Source organism: Gregarina niphandrodes (assembly GCF_000223845.1).
Source record: "Gregarina niphandrodes unplaced genomic scaffold scaffold00031, whole genome shotgun sequence".
Classification (NCBI taxonomy): Eukaryota; Apicomplexa; class Conoidasida; order Eugregarinorida; family Gregarinidae; genus Gregarina; species Gregarina niphandrodes.
The window spans coordinates 121114-135494 of NW_011645800.1; the positions used below are offsets into that span (position 1 = coordinate 121114).

The window sequence follows — 14381 nt, forward strand, 5'->3', positions numbered from 1 at the left end:
AAATGTCGGGGTTACTTTCGGGGTCGAGGTGTGGGTCGTTAGTGGCGTCAATTATGTCTCCTAACTTGGTGTCCAATACGGACTGAGGGATCATTGAAACGATGTCATTCATCATGTTCTAAAAGGGAAGGTAAAGTTGTCGAGAGATAAATCGCGTAGTGGGGAGTGTTTAACATCCGGCTTCTGCAACACTTGGTTCTGCAACACTTGGTTCGTTGGTTCGTTGGTTCTATGCCCAGGAGCGTGCCCTGTCCCCGTTCCATTTTGTTCAGTCCTGTTCCGTTCCGTTCCGTTCCCACTACCCCCAAGTGCGCGTGTGTGTGTACACGATGTGTGTGTGTACACCGTGTGTGTGCTACGAGCAATCTCAGTTCTTCGACCCAGAAGACGCGTTTGGTGAAGGCGAAGAAGAAGTTCTCCCGCAGCCATTTGTCGAGTTCGTTTGGGGCCATGGAAATTTTTGCTGAGAGAGCGGCGCACTTGGCGGGCCGACGTTCGGCGTTGCGTCGTCACAGGAAACGTTTCGGCTACGGCGACCTGGTGGCATATGGCGCCCGGAAGACGGCTTTGCCCTTCTTCGGTTCGGCTTACTATGCGGCGGTGTTAGCTGCCGAGAAAAATCGGGTTGTGGTTTACGGCGGAATGGATCTTTTAGACCACCCGGATCCGGTAGATGGATGTGATCCGATTGCTATAGGAACTAGAGACATGCCCAATGGAACTCTGCTCAATGGAACTCTGCTCAATGGAACTCTGCCCAACGGAGTTCTGCCCAATGGAGCTCTGCACGATGGAGATCTACCCGATAGAGCAGGACTGGGTGCTAGGGAGGGTGCTACTGCCAGGGGAGACTCGACACTCATTGACTCGGGGCGTAGAGACAGTCTGGTGGAGCGAGTCCAGGCGTTGCGACGGAACAGCATGCGTTCGGAGACCAGCAGACAGCAGCGAGACCAGAACTTGTGGCGAGATGAGGGGAGACGTCAAAGCCTTTACCCGCAGCTCTCACGAAGGGATAGCAACTGCTTCAGAAAAACTAGGGATTCATGCCGATTCGATTCTCGTTTCGATTCTCGTTTCGATTCTCGTTTCGATTCTCGTTTCGATTCTCGTTTCAATTCTCGTTTCGATTCTCGTTTCGATTCTCGTTTCGAATCCCGCCAGGGATCTGGTGTGGGATCTGGTCCCAGTCCTGGGTCAGGTAGTTCGGTTAAGGTGCGAGTGGGTGTGAGGTCATTGGGTGAAGAGAGTGACGCCAGTTCGGCCACGACCTTCCCCGCGCGGGGCCAGTTTCTAAGTAGTGGCGTTAACCAACGCAGTGGCTCTGTGGCCTCGTGCCAGAGTGGCGAGGAGAAGCGCGAGGTCATCGACCCCACGAAGGCAAGCGCTGGCGTTTATGAACTCGCGGTGGAGGTCGACACGGGCGTGGTCCGGACCCTCGGCCGGGCCACTGCGGCCCTGGGGCTCGTGGGGCACTCCATGGTGTGCTGGCGCGGCTCGGTCCTCTGCATTTACGGAGGCGTCCACCAAGACATTCGGGGACTGTTCAGTAAGCTGCGCTCGGGGGAGGGGGAGATGGTTGTCCTGTAGGTGAGGTGTACTTACTAGATGGCGACAGGTTGACCTGTTTGCGGCCGCCGAAAGGACCGCGGCCGCCTGGGCGTTTGCGACATAGCGCATGCGTTGTCTCTGATTACATGTTTGCCTATGGCGGTCAAAGCCACTACAGTGGGAGTGTGGTGTTAGAAGATCTGTGGTATCTGGACCTATCGCGAAACTGTTGGAGGCGGTTGCCATATTTCGTGAACGGAGCAAGCTTGCCAACAGAACTGCCGGACGTGAATGGAAACATGCGGGCCGTTAATGATCGTGAACGATTATGTCTTGAACGGGGTCCTGGTAAACGTTTTGGACACCATATGGCCTTCCATGACGGACGCCTCTACGTCGGGTTCGGCTCGGACGGCGTCGGACCACTGTTCGACGTTTGGTACTACGACCTGACTACCGTCCTCCAAGCCCGAAACCAGACTCTGGAATTACAGGACGTCCTGACCGCTGGGGCTTGTCCGGATTCGAAAGCGCGACCTGAAGGTTTGGGCTGGAACTATGTGACATTGTACAACGACCGGAGTGAGGTAGTACGTCTAAACGAGTCGCGAGTGGATTCTGCGGCTACGCAACTTCCGGAAACGACAAGGTGGCTGATCCATGGCGGCGGAGGGTGTTACGGACCGTTAACAAACTCTTGTTTGGAAATCGACCTGGTCAGTCACGAGTGCCGTTGTTTTAGAGTGCCTTTGGCGACAAGTGACGCCGACGCACTTGGGCGAAGTTCAGCCGGGCGAAGTTCAGCCGGGCGAAGTTCAGCCGGGCGAAGTTCAGCCGGGCGAAGTTCGATGTTCGATGAGGTTTCGGCAGAGGTTGAAAGCAGCGTTGCGGGGTGTGAGACGGAGGCTGCTCCACGTCGGATTCTTCAGGGACTTCGTGGCCATGCACTTGTGGCACTGTCAAAGGATATGGTGCTGGTTCTAGGTGGATTAACTTCGAAGGCCCGACCGAGCCAAGCGGCGTACGTTTTGCAGGCTAACCCCAGTGGCTGGCACATGCGCAAACGGACCCCGGCACGACTACCGACCAACTACCTCCAAAGCACCGCTTCCCTCTTCACCTACAACGCCGAAGAGACCGTGGACGAAAAAGCCCCAGGCGACAAGGCCTCAACCAACGGGCACAAGCAACCCGCGGGGGGAGCCGCGGGGAGAGAAAACGAAGCGCCGGAAAGAGGAGAGAAAGGCGGGGTTCGAGAAGGGGCTGAGCGTGGCCGGGAGGAAGCTCAGGGGGGAGAGGACTACGTTCGGGACAATGTTCAGGACAATGTCCACGACTACGTTCGGGACAATGTCCAGGACTACGTTCGGGACAATGTCCAGGACTACGTTCGGGACGATGTTCAGGACAATGTTCAGGATGAAGTCACGAGAAAGGAACAAGAGGCAAGAAAGCACGGGGCGGAGCTGGGCGTTGAACCCGCGTCTTTACGCTCCAAAGCTCCATACCGACAGTTTTTGCTCGGCAGCAGTGAAGAACCCACTTCCGACCGAGACGAAAGATCGTGGTATGAAGTCGACACTTCCATAGGCAGAGACCAACCATCGGTGGGCAGGAAATCAACTGACAGAGAATCAACCGGCAGAGGATCATCATCTACGGGCGGCAGAGGATCAGTCGCCGGCAGAGATCATCACCTGGACTTGAGTCGGCTCCGAATCCCAATCTTCCCCCAAAACAAATCGGTTTCGAAGTACGATCAAAAAACGGACGATGGTTCCAGCGACGATCATGAACTGGAGTTCTTGCGAAGTCGCTGCAAAGAGCTACAGGTGGAAAACAATCGACTTAGGCGCAGAATTTTTGATCTTGAAAAAAAATTGATAAACCACTGATAAAGTCAGTTAGCAATGTCAGTTAGCAATGTCAGTAGCAGTGTCAGTTAGCAATGTCAGTATCAAGTTGGCTCAAGTGTGAGTTGGCCAGTGGAGTAGCCGGTTGGTGATTTGTTTGGTGACAAAAAAGTTAGGTGTCGTTGGTTCAGTGTTGGTTGGTCTGGTTCAGTTGGTCTCATGCTAGTTCAGTTGGTCAGGCAGCTAGGGAGGTAGTTGGGCAGGTAGGATTATTTGATGCGGTGTGGTTAGTATACTCCAAGGCTGTAGGAGAGCAGGAACTCCTCAGACGAGAACTCCGGACTGGCTGCATTCATGACAGTTTCCTGGAAGTCGACGACTCGTGGAACTACACTGGGCACCACAAAGTTGCCGCATGCCAGCCGAATATAATGGGAAGCAGTGTGGCAGCCGGTATCGCTGTTGTACCGGGAGTACACACACAGACTGAAAGACGCGTGTAGCTATTGTGCGTGTAACTATTGTGCGTGTAACTATTGTTCGTGTAACTGTCGTTGTGTGAGAGTGTGTGGTATCGTACATGAAATCTTTTTGTTCGGAGGCGGCGAGTAGGGGTTGGTCGATGGGTAGTTCGAGTGATTCGTTGGCGAGGTCGAGCATTTGTGTATTTCTGTTATGGTGTAGTGAGAACTTTGCGGATTTGATCTTGACTGAGCCGCAGGAGAGTCGGAAGAAAAGTGGGTCGTGTACTTTTTCGAAGGGTCCAACAAGTGTCTTGAGATCAACTCTGATGAGTTTGCCTCCAGTAAAAGCTTGTAGCCATGACAAGGCTTTGAATGGCGGTACAGGAGTGGCGGGTTGGCTATGACTGAAGGTGACGGCAACGGTCATTCGTCCGCAAACGTCACCAGTTTGTGGGTCGTTGACTGGTAGGGATCCATGGAAACTTGTTTTGCTGAGAGTGAGTAGGGCTCCAAGGTTCATCTGGGTAGCTCCTAGGACCGTCTTTTGCTCATTAGCGGTGAGTAGTGTGAATTTCATAGTCTTGTTTCCGCGGTAATCGAAAACAAACTCGATATCGTTGTGCGGTCCAGCACGCCAATTATCAAGTCGACAACGGAAGGCTTTAACACTGCCAAGACAGGCACGTATAAAGAGTGAGTCAACGTTCTCCCACTGAGAGAAGCCTTCAAGTTTAATGACAGAAACTATCAGCTTATTGTAGATCGGTAAACCATCGGCATTAAATAGATGACGGTTACTTCGAAGTGCAAGCTTCTTAGTTCCGTCTGCACTCATCTCCCGTTTATGACATAACGCCAACTCACCACCGGGGGCGCTTTCCCGGGCACTGTCACGTAATGAACTGTCACGAACAGGGATGATATCGACCCCAGTCGCAGAAGGTATGACCATAGGTGCTGGGACTACGGCTTCGCTCAGCGCCACACGGAACTTCACGTATTCTGTATCGCTAAGTTGATACCGTCCTTGGCAGCAAACAACGCCAGACAGCACAAGTTGCTTCAAAGGGATTTCGAAAGAGTCAGAGGAATCCATACTAACACATTTAAGACGTCCATTGATGTCGAAGGGCGCCTTGAAGACCACTAGTCCACTCACTCGCGCGCTGTCCTTCTTTACGGACCAGCTATTACCAGCTGTAAGTGTTAGAGAACTAGGCGAAGAGTCAAGTGCAAGTGTAAATGCAACCGACCTAAAATTATTTGCCGGGACTGGGTCCATGACCTCAATCAACCGCAACATATCAACCAACGGGTTGATCGTAGGCCAAAACACCTCCACAGACGCAGCCGCTCCCGCCGGACCGGAGAAGGTGCGAACATGTTCCGTGCACGGTCCAACAGAATTGCGTTGTAGAGTCTTTTCGAATCCGCCTGCAGAACGCGAAGTCTGCGCTAGAAACGCCTCCGGCTCCGGCGGCCCTTCGAGCCTCGAACTACCCAACTGTCGGTCACTCGGTAGCGGCGAATCCTCCTCGATAACTAGCGCTTTAGTTGCTGGTGTTCCGATACTCACAACCGGTGCGTTTGCCTCACTCTCACGCGCACTTCCGACATAGCGATAACTTGGAGGCTTAGATGTCGACCACCCTCCGGACAATCGCGCAGGTGTGGTGGTGGCACTTCGAACATGTTGTAGCTGCAGTTGATGGTGCTGCATTTGCGCCTGCAATGTTTTGGGCATTAACTGATGCGGCATCAGAGAACCGGAAGATAGTAGCGCACCCGGCGCCAGGACGGAGGGAGAGTTTCCAGAAGCCGTCAACACCGAAGTGGAGTTCCCCGCACCAGGGCCACCCGTCAAGACCGAACTCGTGGCCATCACAGACCCGGAACCTCCAACCGGACCTAGGAGCGGACCAGTCGGACTGGACGGGTCGGTGACGGTAGAAGTCAGAACGGTGGTCGTCGGGGCCGGAGGGTAAATGCTTGTGCCCACGCTATTGCGGTATTGGTGCTGCGTACTCGTTCCGTAACTCGCGCCGTAAGAGTAGCCACCGACGGAGCCGTAACCGCCGCCGGGGCTGTTTGAGCGGGCAAAGGAGGCACCAAAACCCGTCGCCAAACCTCCGCCTTGGGTCAACGCGCCGTTCGGTGTCAGACGGCCGTAGCTTTGGGGCGCGATCGGCGTCGAGCCGCCCAAGCTCGAATACGAGTTCGCGTACGAGGCGTAACCCGAACCATGGTAAGCCGGCACGCTCTGGAACGTCGTGCCCTGCGTATATGCCGCTGTCTGCCGCGCACTCGTCGTCGGCGACGTCGAGGGATGCAGCGTCGGCGAGGAGGTCAAATAATTCTGCGCGCTCGACTCCACATATTCGCGCCCGCTGGCCATCTGACTGGTGTTCAGCTGACTACCAGTTAACTGAGCAGTGCCCAATTGCGCGTTGCCCATCTGATTGCCTTGACTGGTGTTCAGCTGACTGGTGATGGCTTGCACCTTCTGACCTTGGGCGCTAAATTGCGTGTACTGCTGAGAGCCATTGGTCGTACTGGACTGGGTGCGTCCAGAGTGTTGAATAGGGGAAGGAGGGGCGTAGTGGTGTACATTGAGCGAGGGTATCCGCTGTACGCTAGCCGTGCCACAAGCAACAGGAGCCAGGTCCAGAACAACCTCGAGCAACCCCGATGGGATCAACTCCAGCGTCTGAGGGCCAGGTACAATCTTCGTAATCGTACCCGACGCCACCTCCGTGCCGGACAACCCGTTCAGCAGCGCCACGTCTACCGACGAGCTCAGCGGCCCGCGAATCAAAAAGTCCAATTGCACAGAGCCATTGTTCACATTCGCCTCACCGTACGGAGTCCGGATCTCGGACTCCCCAATCTTCGCCACCACCGTAACCTGCAACGGACGTTTTCATTTCAGACCACAATCAGATCATAAACTGTGCTCGTGAGATTCACAAACTGTGTGCACTCGTAAGATCGCCAGTGGTGTGTAAGATCGCCAGTGGTGTTAGGGTACCTTGGGATCTATGAGGTTAGGCGGCAGGTTGGAAGCCGTGAGGAGCTTCAGGGCAACTGTGGTCATAGGGTCAAAAAAAATTTACGAGAAATATAAGCTTTCAAAGCGCCAGGGTGCGGCTTTGTCGAGGACGGGAGGGGTACGTCGAGTGGGTACGTAGAGGGTGTGTTCGGCATGTACGACTGCGCAGATTGGTCGGTCATGTTCGGGAGGAGGGTTACGTTCCGTGGCATGTTCGAAACATTCGCAGGACTTGCAATGGCGAAGCGGCGCCTGGAGTTGAGGGCAGGTACAGCTGCAGCAATGCGTACCGGCACCTTGCGGCCATGGGAGTGCCTTTATGCGTCTGGCGTAAGCCTTCATGCGCAGAGAGGAGCCGCGTGTCTCTACGCTCTTTGTGCGCCGTGTTGCATCAGCTAGCATGACCTGACAGCCACGGTCGAGCTTGAACTCGAAGGCTTCCGCCTTCGCTCGAGCTATGGGCTCCGACCACTCCTTTGGGTCGAACTCCACTCGCTTCACTCCCATTATCGGCCCCGATCCCGACGTGGACCCTGAACCGGACTGAGCGGCATCACCGTTGGACACGACGGTGGTGCCCAAGGGCGTATTGATTCCGGCAGCTGCGCCGAGTAGTGATGGTTCCTCTTCGTCTTCGTCCATATCTAGTTCAAAGGTCGCCGCCCACTTATCGTTAGCCTGTTGCTGAACCTTCTTGACACCCCAGCCACGGTAGTTGATGAGCAAGCGACCACCCACGCCTTTACGAATAGTTACTCGTCGAGTACCCAACGGTGCAGCTGGAGGCTCACTCTCCGGTAACCGGGGAGTGGAAACCGCAGTCGACGCAGCCGAAGTCGGCTGTGTCAACCGACCACCAGGCGGCGGTGGCGGTGGTGGTGGTGGTAAGGATTTCCGTATTACTCCCGCCTTTATTAGGTGTTCATAAATATGCTTCACCAATGCCGCGAACTCCGGACCCGCCTCTCGAAAGTCATTTCGGAAGTAGATCGCGGCGCATTGACGAACATCCCCCACGCGAATGGTTTCTGATGCAGGTCCAATTAACGGCGTCAGCAATGGCACGTCTAACAGTGACATGTCCGCATGTAACTCCGGCTACGGCACGAATATCGACATGTGGGGTGTGCGACATGTGGGGTGTGCGACATATGGGGTGTGCGACATATGGGGTGTGCGACATATGGGGTGTGCGACATATGGGGTGTGCGACATATGGGGTGTGCGACATATGGGGTGTGCGACATGTGGGGTGTGCGCTACCCCCGATGCAGGGTGTTCCGTTCGCGATGTGTTCGAAGCAGAGTTTGCAGCAGGTTGCCTACTGCAGATTTACCAGTCTTGAGCAACATATAGGAAACAAGGAATGCCTCAAGCGTGTCCTGTGGGGGAGTGTTAGTCTGCTTCTGTCGTATTGCATGGTACATGTGGGGTTGTTCTCTTAGCGGTCTTTGGTAGGTTTCCTGATAGTTACGATCCTGATGGTTGTCCTGATTCCGATGGTTGTCCTGTGTACGATAGTTGTCCTGATTACGATGGTTGTCCTGATTACGATGGTTGTCCTGATTACGATGGTTGTCCTGTGTACGGCATGTTTTGGGTTTCTTGGGAATATGGAAAGGGGCCGGGTTCATGAGAAAATGTGTGCTATAAAATTTGAGAATGTCAGCTGCTGCCTCGGGTGCCGTGGAAGTAGACGTCGACGCGATTATCTCCAAGCTGCTGGAGGTCCGTGGCTCCAGACCGGGCAAAAGTGTGCAGTTAACCGAAGCAGAAGTTCGGGGACTGTGTCAGAAATCTCGGGAGATATTCATAGCCCAACCAATACTTCTAGAACTAGAAGCTCCTATCAAAATATGCGGAGATATACACGGCCAGTATTACGATCTTCTCCGTCTATTCGAATACGGGGGATTCCCCCCCGATGCCAACTATCTCTTCTTAGGTAAGTCCCCATCTCTCTTACCCCAATACATGCTCTCTTACCCAATACATGCTCTGTTACCCGGTTCATATTTCTTCCGGATATTTTCTTCACAATATCCCCCCCCCCCTCCCTTCCTTATGCTCCCTTCCTTATGCTCCCCTTCCTTCCTTCCTTCCTTCATTCCTTATGCTCCCCTTCCTTCCTTCCTTCATTCCTTATGCTCAATCCCTACCTTCCTTCCTTCCTTCCTTCCTTATGCTCAATCCTTATGTAGGTGATTATGTGGATAGAGGAAAGCAATCATTAGAGACAATATGTCTGTTGCTGGCTTATAAGATTAAGTATCCTGAGAATTTCTTCTTGTTAAGAGGCAATCATGAGTGTGCGTCTATTAACCGTATTTACGGTTTCTATGACGAATGCAAGAAACGATATAATGTCAAAGTCTGGAGAACGTTCACAGACTGTTTCAATTGCTTACCTGTGGCTGCTATTATTGATGAGAAGATATTCTGTATGCATGGTGGCTTAAGTCCTGAACTACAATCAATGGATCAAGTACGCAAGATCGTTAGGCCAACAGATGTACCGGATAGTGGTCTGTTATGTGATTTGCTATGGTCTGATCCTGAGAAGGAGATGGCTGGCTGGGGTGAAAATGATCGTGGCGTTAGCTACACATTTGGTCAAGACGTGGTCCATACTTTCCTAAAGAGACATGACCTGGACTTGATTTGTAGGGCACATCAGGTTGTTGAAGATGGCTATGAGTTCTTCGCAAAAAGACAACTTGTCACACTCTTCTCGGCCCCCAATTACTGTGGAGAATTCGACAATGCCGGCGCAATGATGAGCGTCGACGAAACACTCATGTGCTCTTTTCAGATACTCAAACCAGTTGAGAAGAAACGCTATAAATGAGAGTGTACTCACCACAAGAACAGCAACATGGGTGTTAACTAACCACCCCTGAGCCGGGGTGGCACCGACGGAAAGAACACGCGGTGTGTGATAAAGTTGTTGCACACACGTGTCCATACATCATCCGTGTGTGTGCCTGCACACGGGTGTACATGGGTTGCAGCGAAAATGGATGCAGCTGGCCAGGAGTCATGATGCGCGCGCCGCTAAGGGACGAAGGCGCGCAAACGCAAATTGCTGAGGGGTTTGAAAAAACGCATAGTGACAGACAGTGTGATGCATTTTTTTATTTGAAGCAAAACCCTGGCCACGTCACCACTGGCCACGTCGCGGCTTCATGCCCAGCCGTGAGACCTGCACCCACCGCTGCTCTGCGTCCTGAACTCCTTGCGTGACCGAAGTTGTGACATCTTGCGCTCTTAGCGCCAATCGAACGAAATCTTCCATAACGGCCTCCGTACCCACTTGTCCCTTATCCCATTCCTCCAGCATTTGCAGACCCAACAACATCATGACTGCGTCCAAATCGCAATCCGAAAAAGAAAGGCTGGCTAGTGCTCGTTTCCCAACCATCTTCCCGACCATCTTCCCAACCGGCTTCGCCTCATCAACCACCTTCATAGCTGGGTCCGCCACCGCTGGGTCGTCCACCTTGCCCTCCACCATCGAGGCATCGACCATTTCTCCCTCCACCGCTCGGGGAACAATCTCCACACCACAAGCTTTGCTGCCATAAACCACGTACGATGCAAACGGCTTGAACCGACCCGTATCCGCCCGCGCTATGGCTACATCCAACTCCTCCAGGGTACTGTAACTCGGCAATGACTTTTCTTCCTTCTCATCCTCCAGGGGCGCATTCATCCGCCGACCAAACACACTCCTTGGTAGCGACCTCCGTAACTTATCCCCCTTCCTCAAAAAGTGATCAAATCTCCGCTCCATTTTTTCCAACACCACGTCCTCTGGATCCAACACCACGTCCTCTGGATCCAACTTTTCACCTTTAGGATCATCTTTAGGATCACTCTTAGGATCACCCTTAGGATCACCCTTAGGATCACCTTTGAGACGATTACCTTTAAGGTGTCCACCTCCGGGTTGGCCATTCTTGGGTTGATTACCCTTTGGTTGATCATTCCGTCGACCATGAGCATCCTTCGGCCGATGCGTCTTCAAGGTGTTGCCATCAGAGTCCTTCTTAGCTTTGCCATGCCTCCTATCATTAGAATGCTTCTTAGCGTTAGAATGCTTCCTATTGCCAGCAGGCTTCAGTCCAGTTGGGTCATGCGCCAACGGTGCATCTCCAAAGTCCACGGTCACCGACGGTGGGCGTTCTCGTGTCTTGCTCGCGTCACCTTTTGTCTCCCCCGGCTCCGCCGTACTGGGAGCGGGTTCAGTTTGCAGCGGCCCATGCCTGTCTGGCTCATTTCTATCGGGTTCATTTTTATGTGATTGAATCGGAACGGGCAGTTCACTCTTGGCTAATTCAATATGAACTGTCTGCGGCGGTCCATCTTTAACTGTCTCAGGTTTAGACTCTTCTAGGGATGCGGATATTTCGATCTTGACCTGGGGATCCATGCATGAATCCTTCTCTAATTTTTCTCCTTTAACCGCAGGAGGACATTCAGGTACTTCATTCTTTTCTGCAATTGCCAGCTCCGAACAGGACGGTACAACAGCGGTAGAAATGATTGGTGCTAGGTCCGGGTGAGGAGGCTGGTTGGACGTTTGCCCGTCCGGTGCCGTTTCGGTTTTCACCGCCGTTTCGGTTTTCACCACCGGTTCGGTTTTCACCACCGGTTCGGTGTTTGTCAGCTTAGGCGTGGGTTCGATTCCCGGCGATGTCATTCCTGGCGATGTCTGAAAAACCCGTGGGACTCGCCCGACGGGTTTCGCCAGGACTAATTGCGTGGGCAAAAAGTCCATCAAGTCCAACGAACCACGCAATGCCAAAACTGTGACCACGTCATCTCGAAAGAGGACTCGGCCCACGGCCCATGAAAAGGCTATTTTGGCATCAATCCAACTCTCACTCTCGATCAAGAGTTGAGTCACCATAACCTTACACTCTAGTAGCAGTATGTAATACTCAGCCAATAAAGAGCTTCGGCCTCCAGAGAATTTCCAACGAACCTCACCACACTCAGATAACCGATTGTCTCTCCCTCTTCCCGATGTTCGTTCGCATCCTCGATCAGGTGCTCGATCCAACGTGGTGCTTGACTTCGATACCGGCTGGTCTTCTCTTGCTATAACAAGCTGGTCTTCACCAGTAGTCCGGTTATATTCTCGAGAATCAGTTGGCTTAACTTCCCAAGGACTTGGTACCAAGTCCCTTAATGTACTGTCCTTGCCTCGTGGGCGGTTTAATGGGCGATGTCTGGGGTTGATATTGTAGCGGCTGCATACTTCTTCCGGAAGAACAACATTCGGATAGCGTCTGTCTACTAGACGGCAAATCTGACGTTTGATCAGGTTATGGATTCGTTCGGACAGCTTCGGGTCCTCCTCCTGGACTTCTGTGTTAGGTACATCGTCCTCAATTCTCTTTTCGGCATTTCCTGGCTTCTTCTCGCTCTCCGAGTCACTCGAACTTTCCTCACTGCTGTCTCGTTCCCCGCTGGTTTCGTTGTCGCTGTCATCACTACTGGAAACCTGCTGAACCAACCGGGTACGAACCCGTCGACCTCCATCTGGCCGCCGGGCTTCTCCTGCACCAACCTCTTGATCCGACTCCTCCTCCTCCTCCTGTTGATCGCGTTGGATTCCAAACATTAGGGCACCTTCAATGTACTCATACAGCAGCCTTTGTATATCCCAAAAAACTACCCACCAGAACTTGGCAATGCCCCATGGCAACGTCGACCGACGATATGTACATCTCAAATTCGTTATAAAGAGTGTTTCTTGCTGACAAATGTCACAGATCACCTCATTTGCGCGCGCAATTTTCGTGTGCATACCGCTATCGAACACCAAAACACAGATTAAATAAAGATTCTTAAGAGGTTTCTGAGGGGCAAAAAGGTAGTGGAGGTTTACAGTTCGTCAGACTGGGAGCCAGAAGCACTGGTAGAGTCGTCCTCAGAGACGACGACGGGTTTGGAAGCATTTTTCTTGGTGAATGCGATAAGTCCTTCGACAGTACGTTCGCCATCATAAATGATGGGTTCTTTGGATCCGGCCTTGACGTAGAAGAGAGTGGGGAAGCCCTTGTACTCGAAGCCGGAGACGTCAGGTTCGTTTGCTGTGCCATCGAATTTGGCGACCATGACATGTTTGTTGGCCTTGATTTTATTGGCGAATTCCTCATAGGCGGGTGCGAGTTTCTTGCAATGTCCGCACCAGGGGGCATAGATCTCAAGGAAGACGTCGGTATCTTTCTGGAGGACGATTTCCGAGAATTGTTGGCCGACAACGACCTTGACGGGTCCATCGTTGGTCTCGGGAATGGGCTCGGATTTGAGGAAGCGCTTGACCTTGCCACTCTTGACCTTCTCGATGAATTTGGAAATCTCTTTCTGATTGAGATTGGCGGGATCGGGATGATGGAACTTGGCTTCCTCATAAATAATGGCGAGGCCTGGGATCTCGGTGAGACCAAGCATGTGTTCGGCATGTTGCTTGTGTACGTCCGTGTCGAGCCAGACGAAGTTGAAGCTGGAGCGGTAGTCCTTGCTCACTTTGCGCACTTCGGGTGCAACTTTGTTGAAGTCATCCTTGTTGCCGGCGAACCAAACCCAGGACTTGGAACGAGCGGCATACTCACCATAATTCTCACCGTTAACCACACCAAAGAGTGGTACGGACTCCTCACCAATGAAGGCGTTGAGTAAGCCCTTGGTGGTCACCGTGGTGCTAACGGGGTCCTCAGCGGGTCGCAGCACAGTGACTTTGTTCGTCTTGTTTTCATCCTGAGAGACAAACGCCGCAAAGGAACCCTTCATGCGATGCGTCTTAGCTGCCTCCTCGAACAACTTAGCCTCCTCGCTCTCCTTGCTCTTGAACGCGCCGACGAAACGGATTCCCGCATCAGTCTCACTCGAGATACCAGTTTCCTCACCCTCGACCCAAGTCAGAGCAGGACCAGTCATCTTCTTCACCCAGTCCACGATGGTAGATGCCGTCCGGCCACCGTTGTATGGTTCATTCTTACCATCTCTGAACAAGAACATCGTAGGGAAACCCTGCACGTTGTACTTCTGAGCCAACTCTTGATCAACCGTCGCATCCACTTCAGCCAAAGGAATGTTCACCTTCTTTAACTCAGTTGCAGCCTGCTCATACTCAGGCGCCAACCTCTTACAATGACCACACCAAGGCGCCATGAACTTCACCAACGCCACAGGATTCTTTGTAATGAAATCGTCAAAGGTACTCCCTGACAACACCGTCACATCTCCTCCCAAAGCGGCCATGACAAACACTGCGCTCCACAAGACAAATCGGTACAACATGCTAGAGAATGTCTGGACAATTTTATTCACAATTATTTCAATGAAGCTTCATCGCACACACTCCCCGGCCCTTTTTATTTTACCCCCCACCTGGGCTCTGCACCAACCCCTCAAACTCTGCCCCGAACTCTGTCCCCCCCCCCCCCCCCCCCC

General features: G+C 52.9%; 7 protein-coding genes across 7 annotated transcripts; 3 read left to right on the forward strand and 4 right to left on the reverse strand.

The window, feature by feature from the left end:
* Nucleotides 1–450: 450 nt before the first annotated feature.
* GNI_126980 (hypothetical protein) lies at nucleotides 451–1590 on the forward strand (the record flags this gene model as incomplete). Its single annotated transcript, XM_011133735.1, has 1 exon — nucleotides 451–1590. One exon carries the CDS (start codon nucleotides 451–453, stop codon nucleotides 1588–1590), a length of 1140 nt encoding a protein of 379 aa, XP_011132037.1.
* A 260-nt stretch (nucleotides 1591–1850) lies between these two features.
* GNI_126990 (hypothetical protein) lies at nucleotides 1851–3446 on the forward strand (the record flags this gene model as incomplete). The annotated part of the gene is made up of 1 exon (XM_011133736.1): nucleotides 1851–3446. The coding sequence occupies one exon, from the start codon at nucleotides 1851–1853 to the stop codon at nucleotides 3444–3446; it is 1596 nt and encodes a 531-aa protein (XP_011132038.1).
* A 245-nt stretch (nucleotides 3447–3691) lies between these two features.
* GNI_127000 (hypothetical protein) lies at nucleotides 3692–6962 on the reverse strand (the record flags this gene model as incomplete). The annotated part of the gene is made up of 3 exons (XM_011133737.1): nucleotides 3692–3890; nucleotides 3985–6773; nucleotides 6897–6962. 3 exons carry the CDS (start codon nucleotides 6960–6962, stop codon nucleotides 3692–3694), a joined length of 3054 nt encoding a protein of 1017 aa, XP_011132039.1.
* Nucleotides 6963–6977: 15 nt separating this feature from the next.
* On the reverse strand, nucleotides 6978–8551 carry GNI_127010 (hypothetical protein; the record flags this gene model as incomplete). The annotated part of the gene is made up of 2 exons (XM_011133738.1): nucleotides 6978–8015; nucleotides 8243–8551. 2 exons carry the CDS (start codon nucleotides 8549–8551, stop codon nucleotides 6978–6980), a joined length of 1347 nt encoding a protein of 448 aa, XP_011132040.1.
* Nucleotides 8552–8579: 28 nt separating this feature from the next.
* Nucleotides 8580–9765, forward strand: GNI_127020 (serine/threonine-protein phosphatase; the record flags this gene model as incomplete). Its single annotated transcript, XM_011133739.1, has 2 exons — nucleotides 8580–8862; nucleotides 9119–9765. The coding sequence occupies 2 exons, from the start codon at nucleotides 8580–8582 to the stop codon at nucleotides 9763–9765; spliced, it is 930 nt and encodes a 309-aa protein (XP_011132041.1).
* Nucleotides 9766–10077: 312 nt separating this feature from the next.
* GNI_127030 (hypothetical protein) lies at nucleotides 10078–12546 on the reverse strand (the record flags this gene model as incomplete). Its single annotated transcript, XM_011133740.1, has 1 exon — nucleotides 10078–12546. One exon carries the CDS (start codon nucleotides 12544–12546, stop codon nucleotides 10078–10080), a length of 2469 nt encoding a protein of 822 aa, XP_011132042.1.
* Nucleotides 12547–12809: 263 nt separating this feature from the next.
* On the reverse strand, nucleotides 12810–14228 carry GNI_127040 (disulfide isomerase; the record flags this gene model as incomplete). Its single annotated transcript, XM_011133741.1, has 1 exon — nucleotides 12810–14228. One exon carries the CDS (start codon nucleotides 14226–14228, stop codon nucleotides 12810–12812), a length of 1419 nt encoding a protein of 472 aa, XP_011132043.1.
* Nucleotides 14229–14381: the final 153 nt, after the last annotated feature.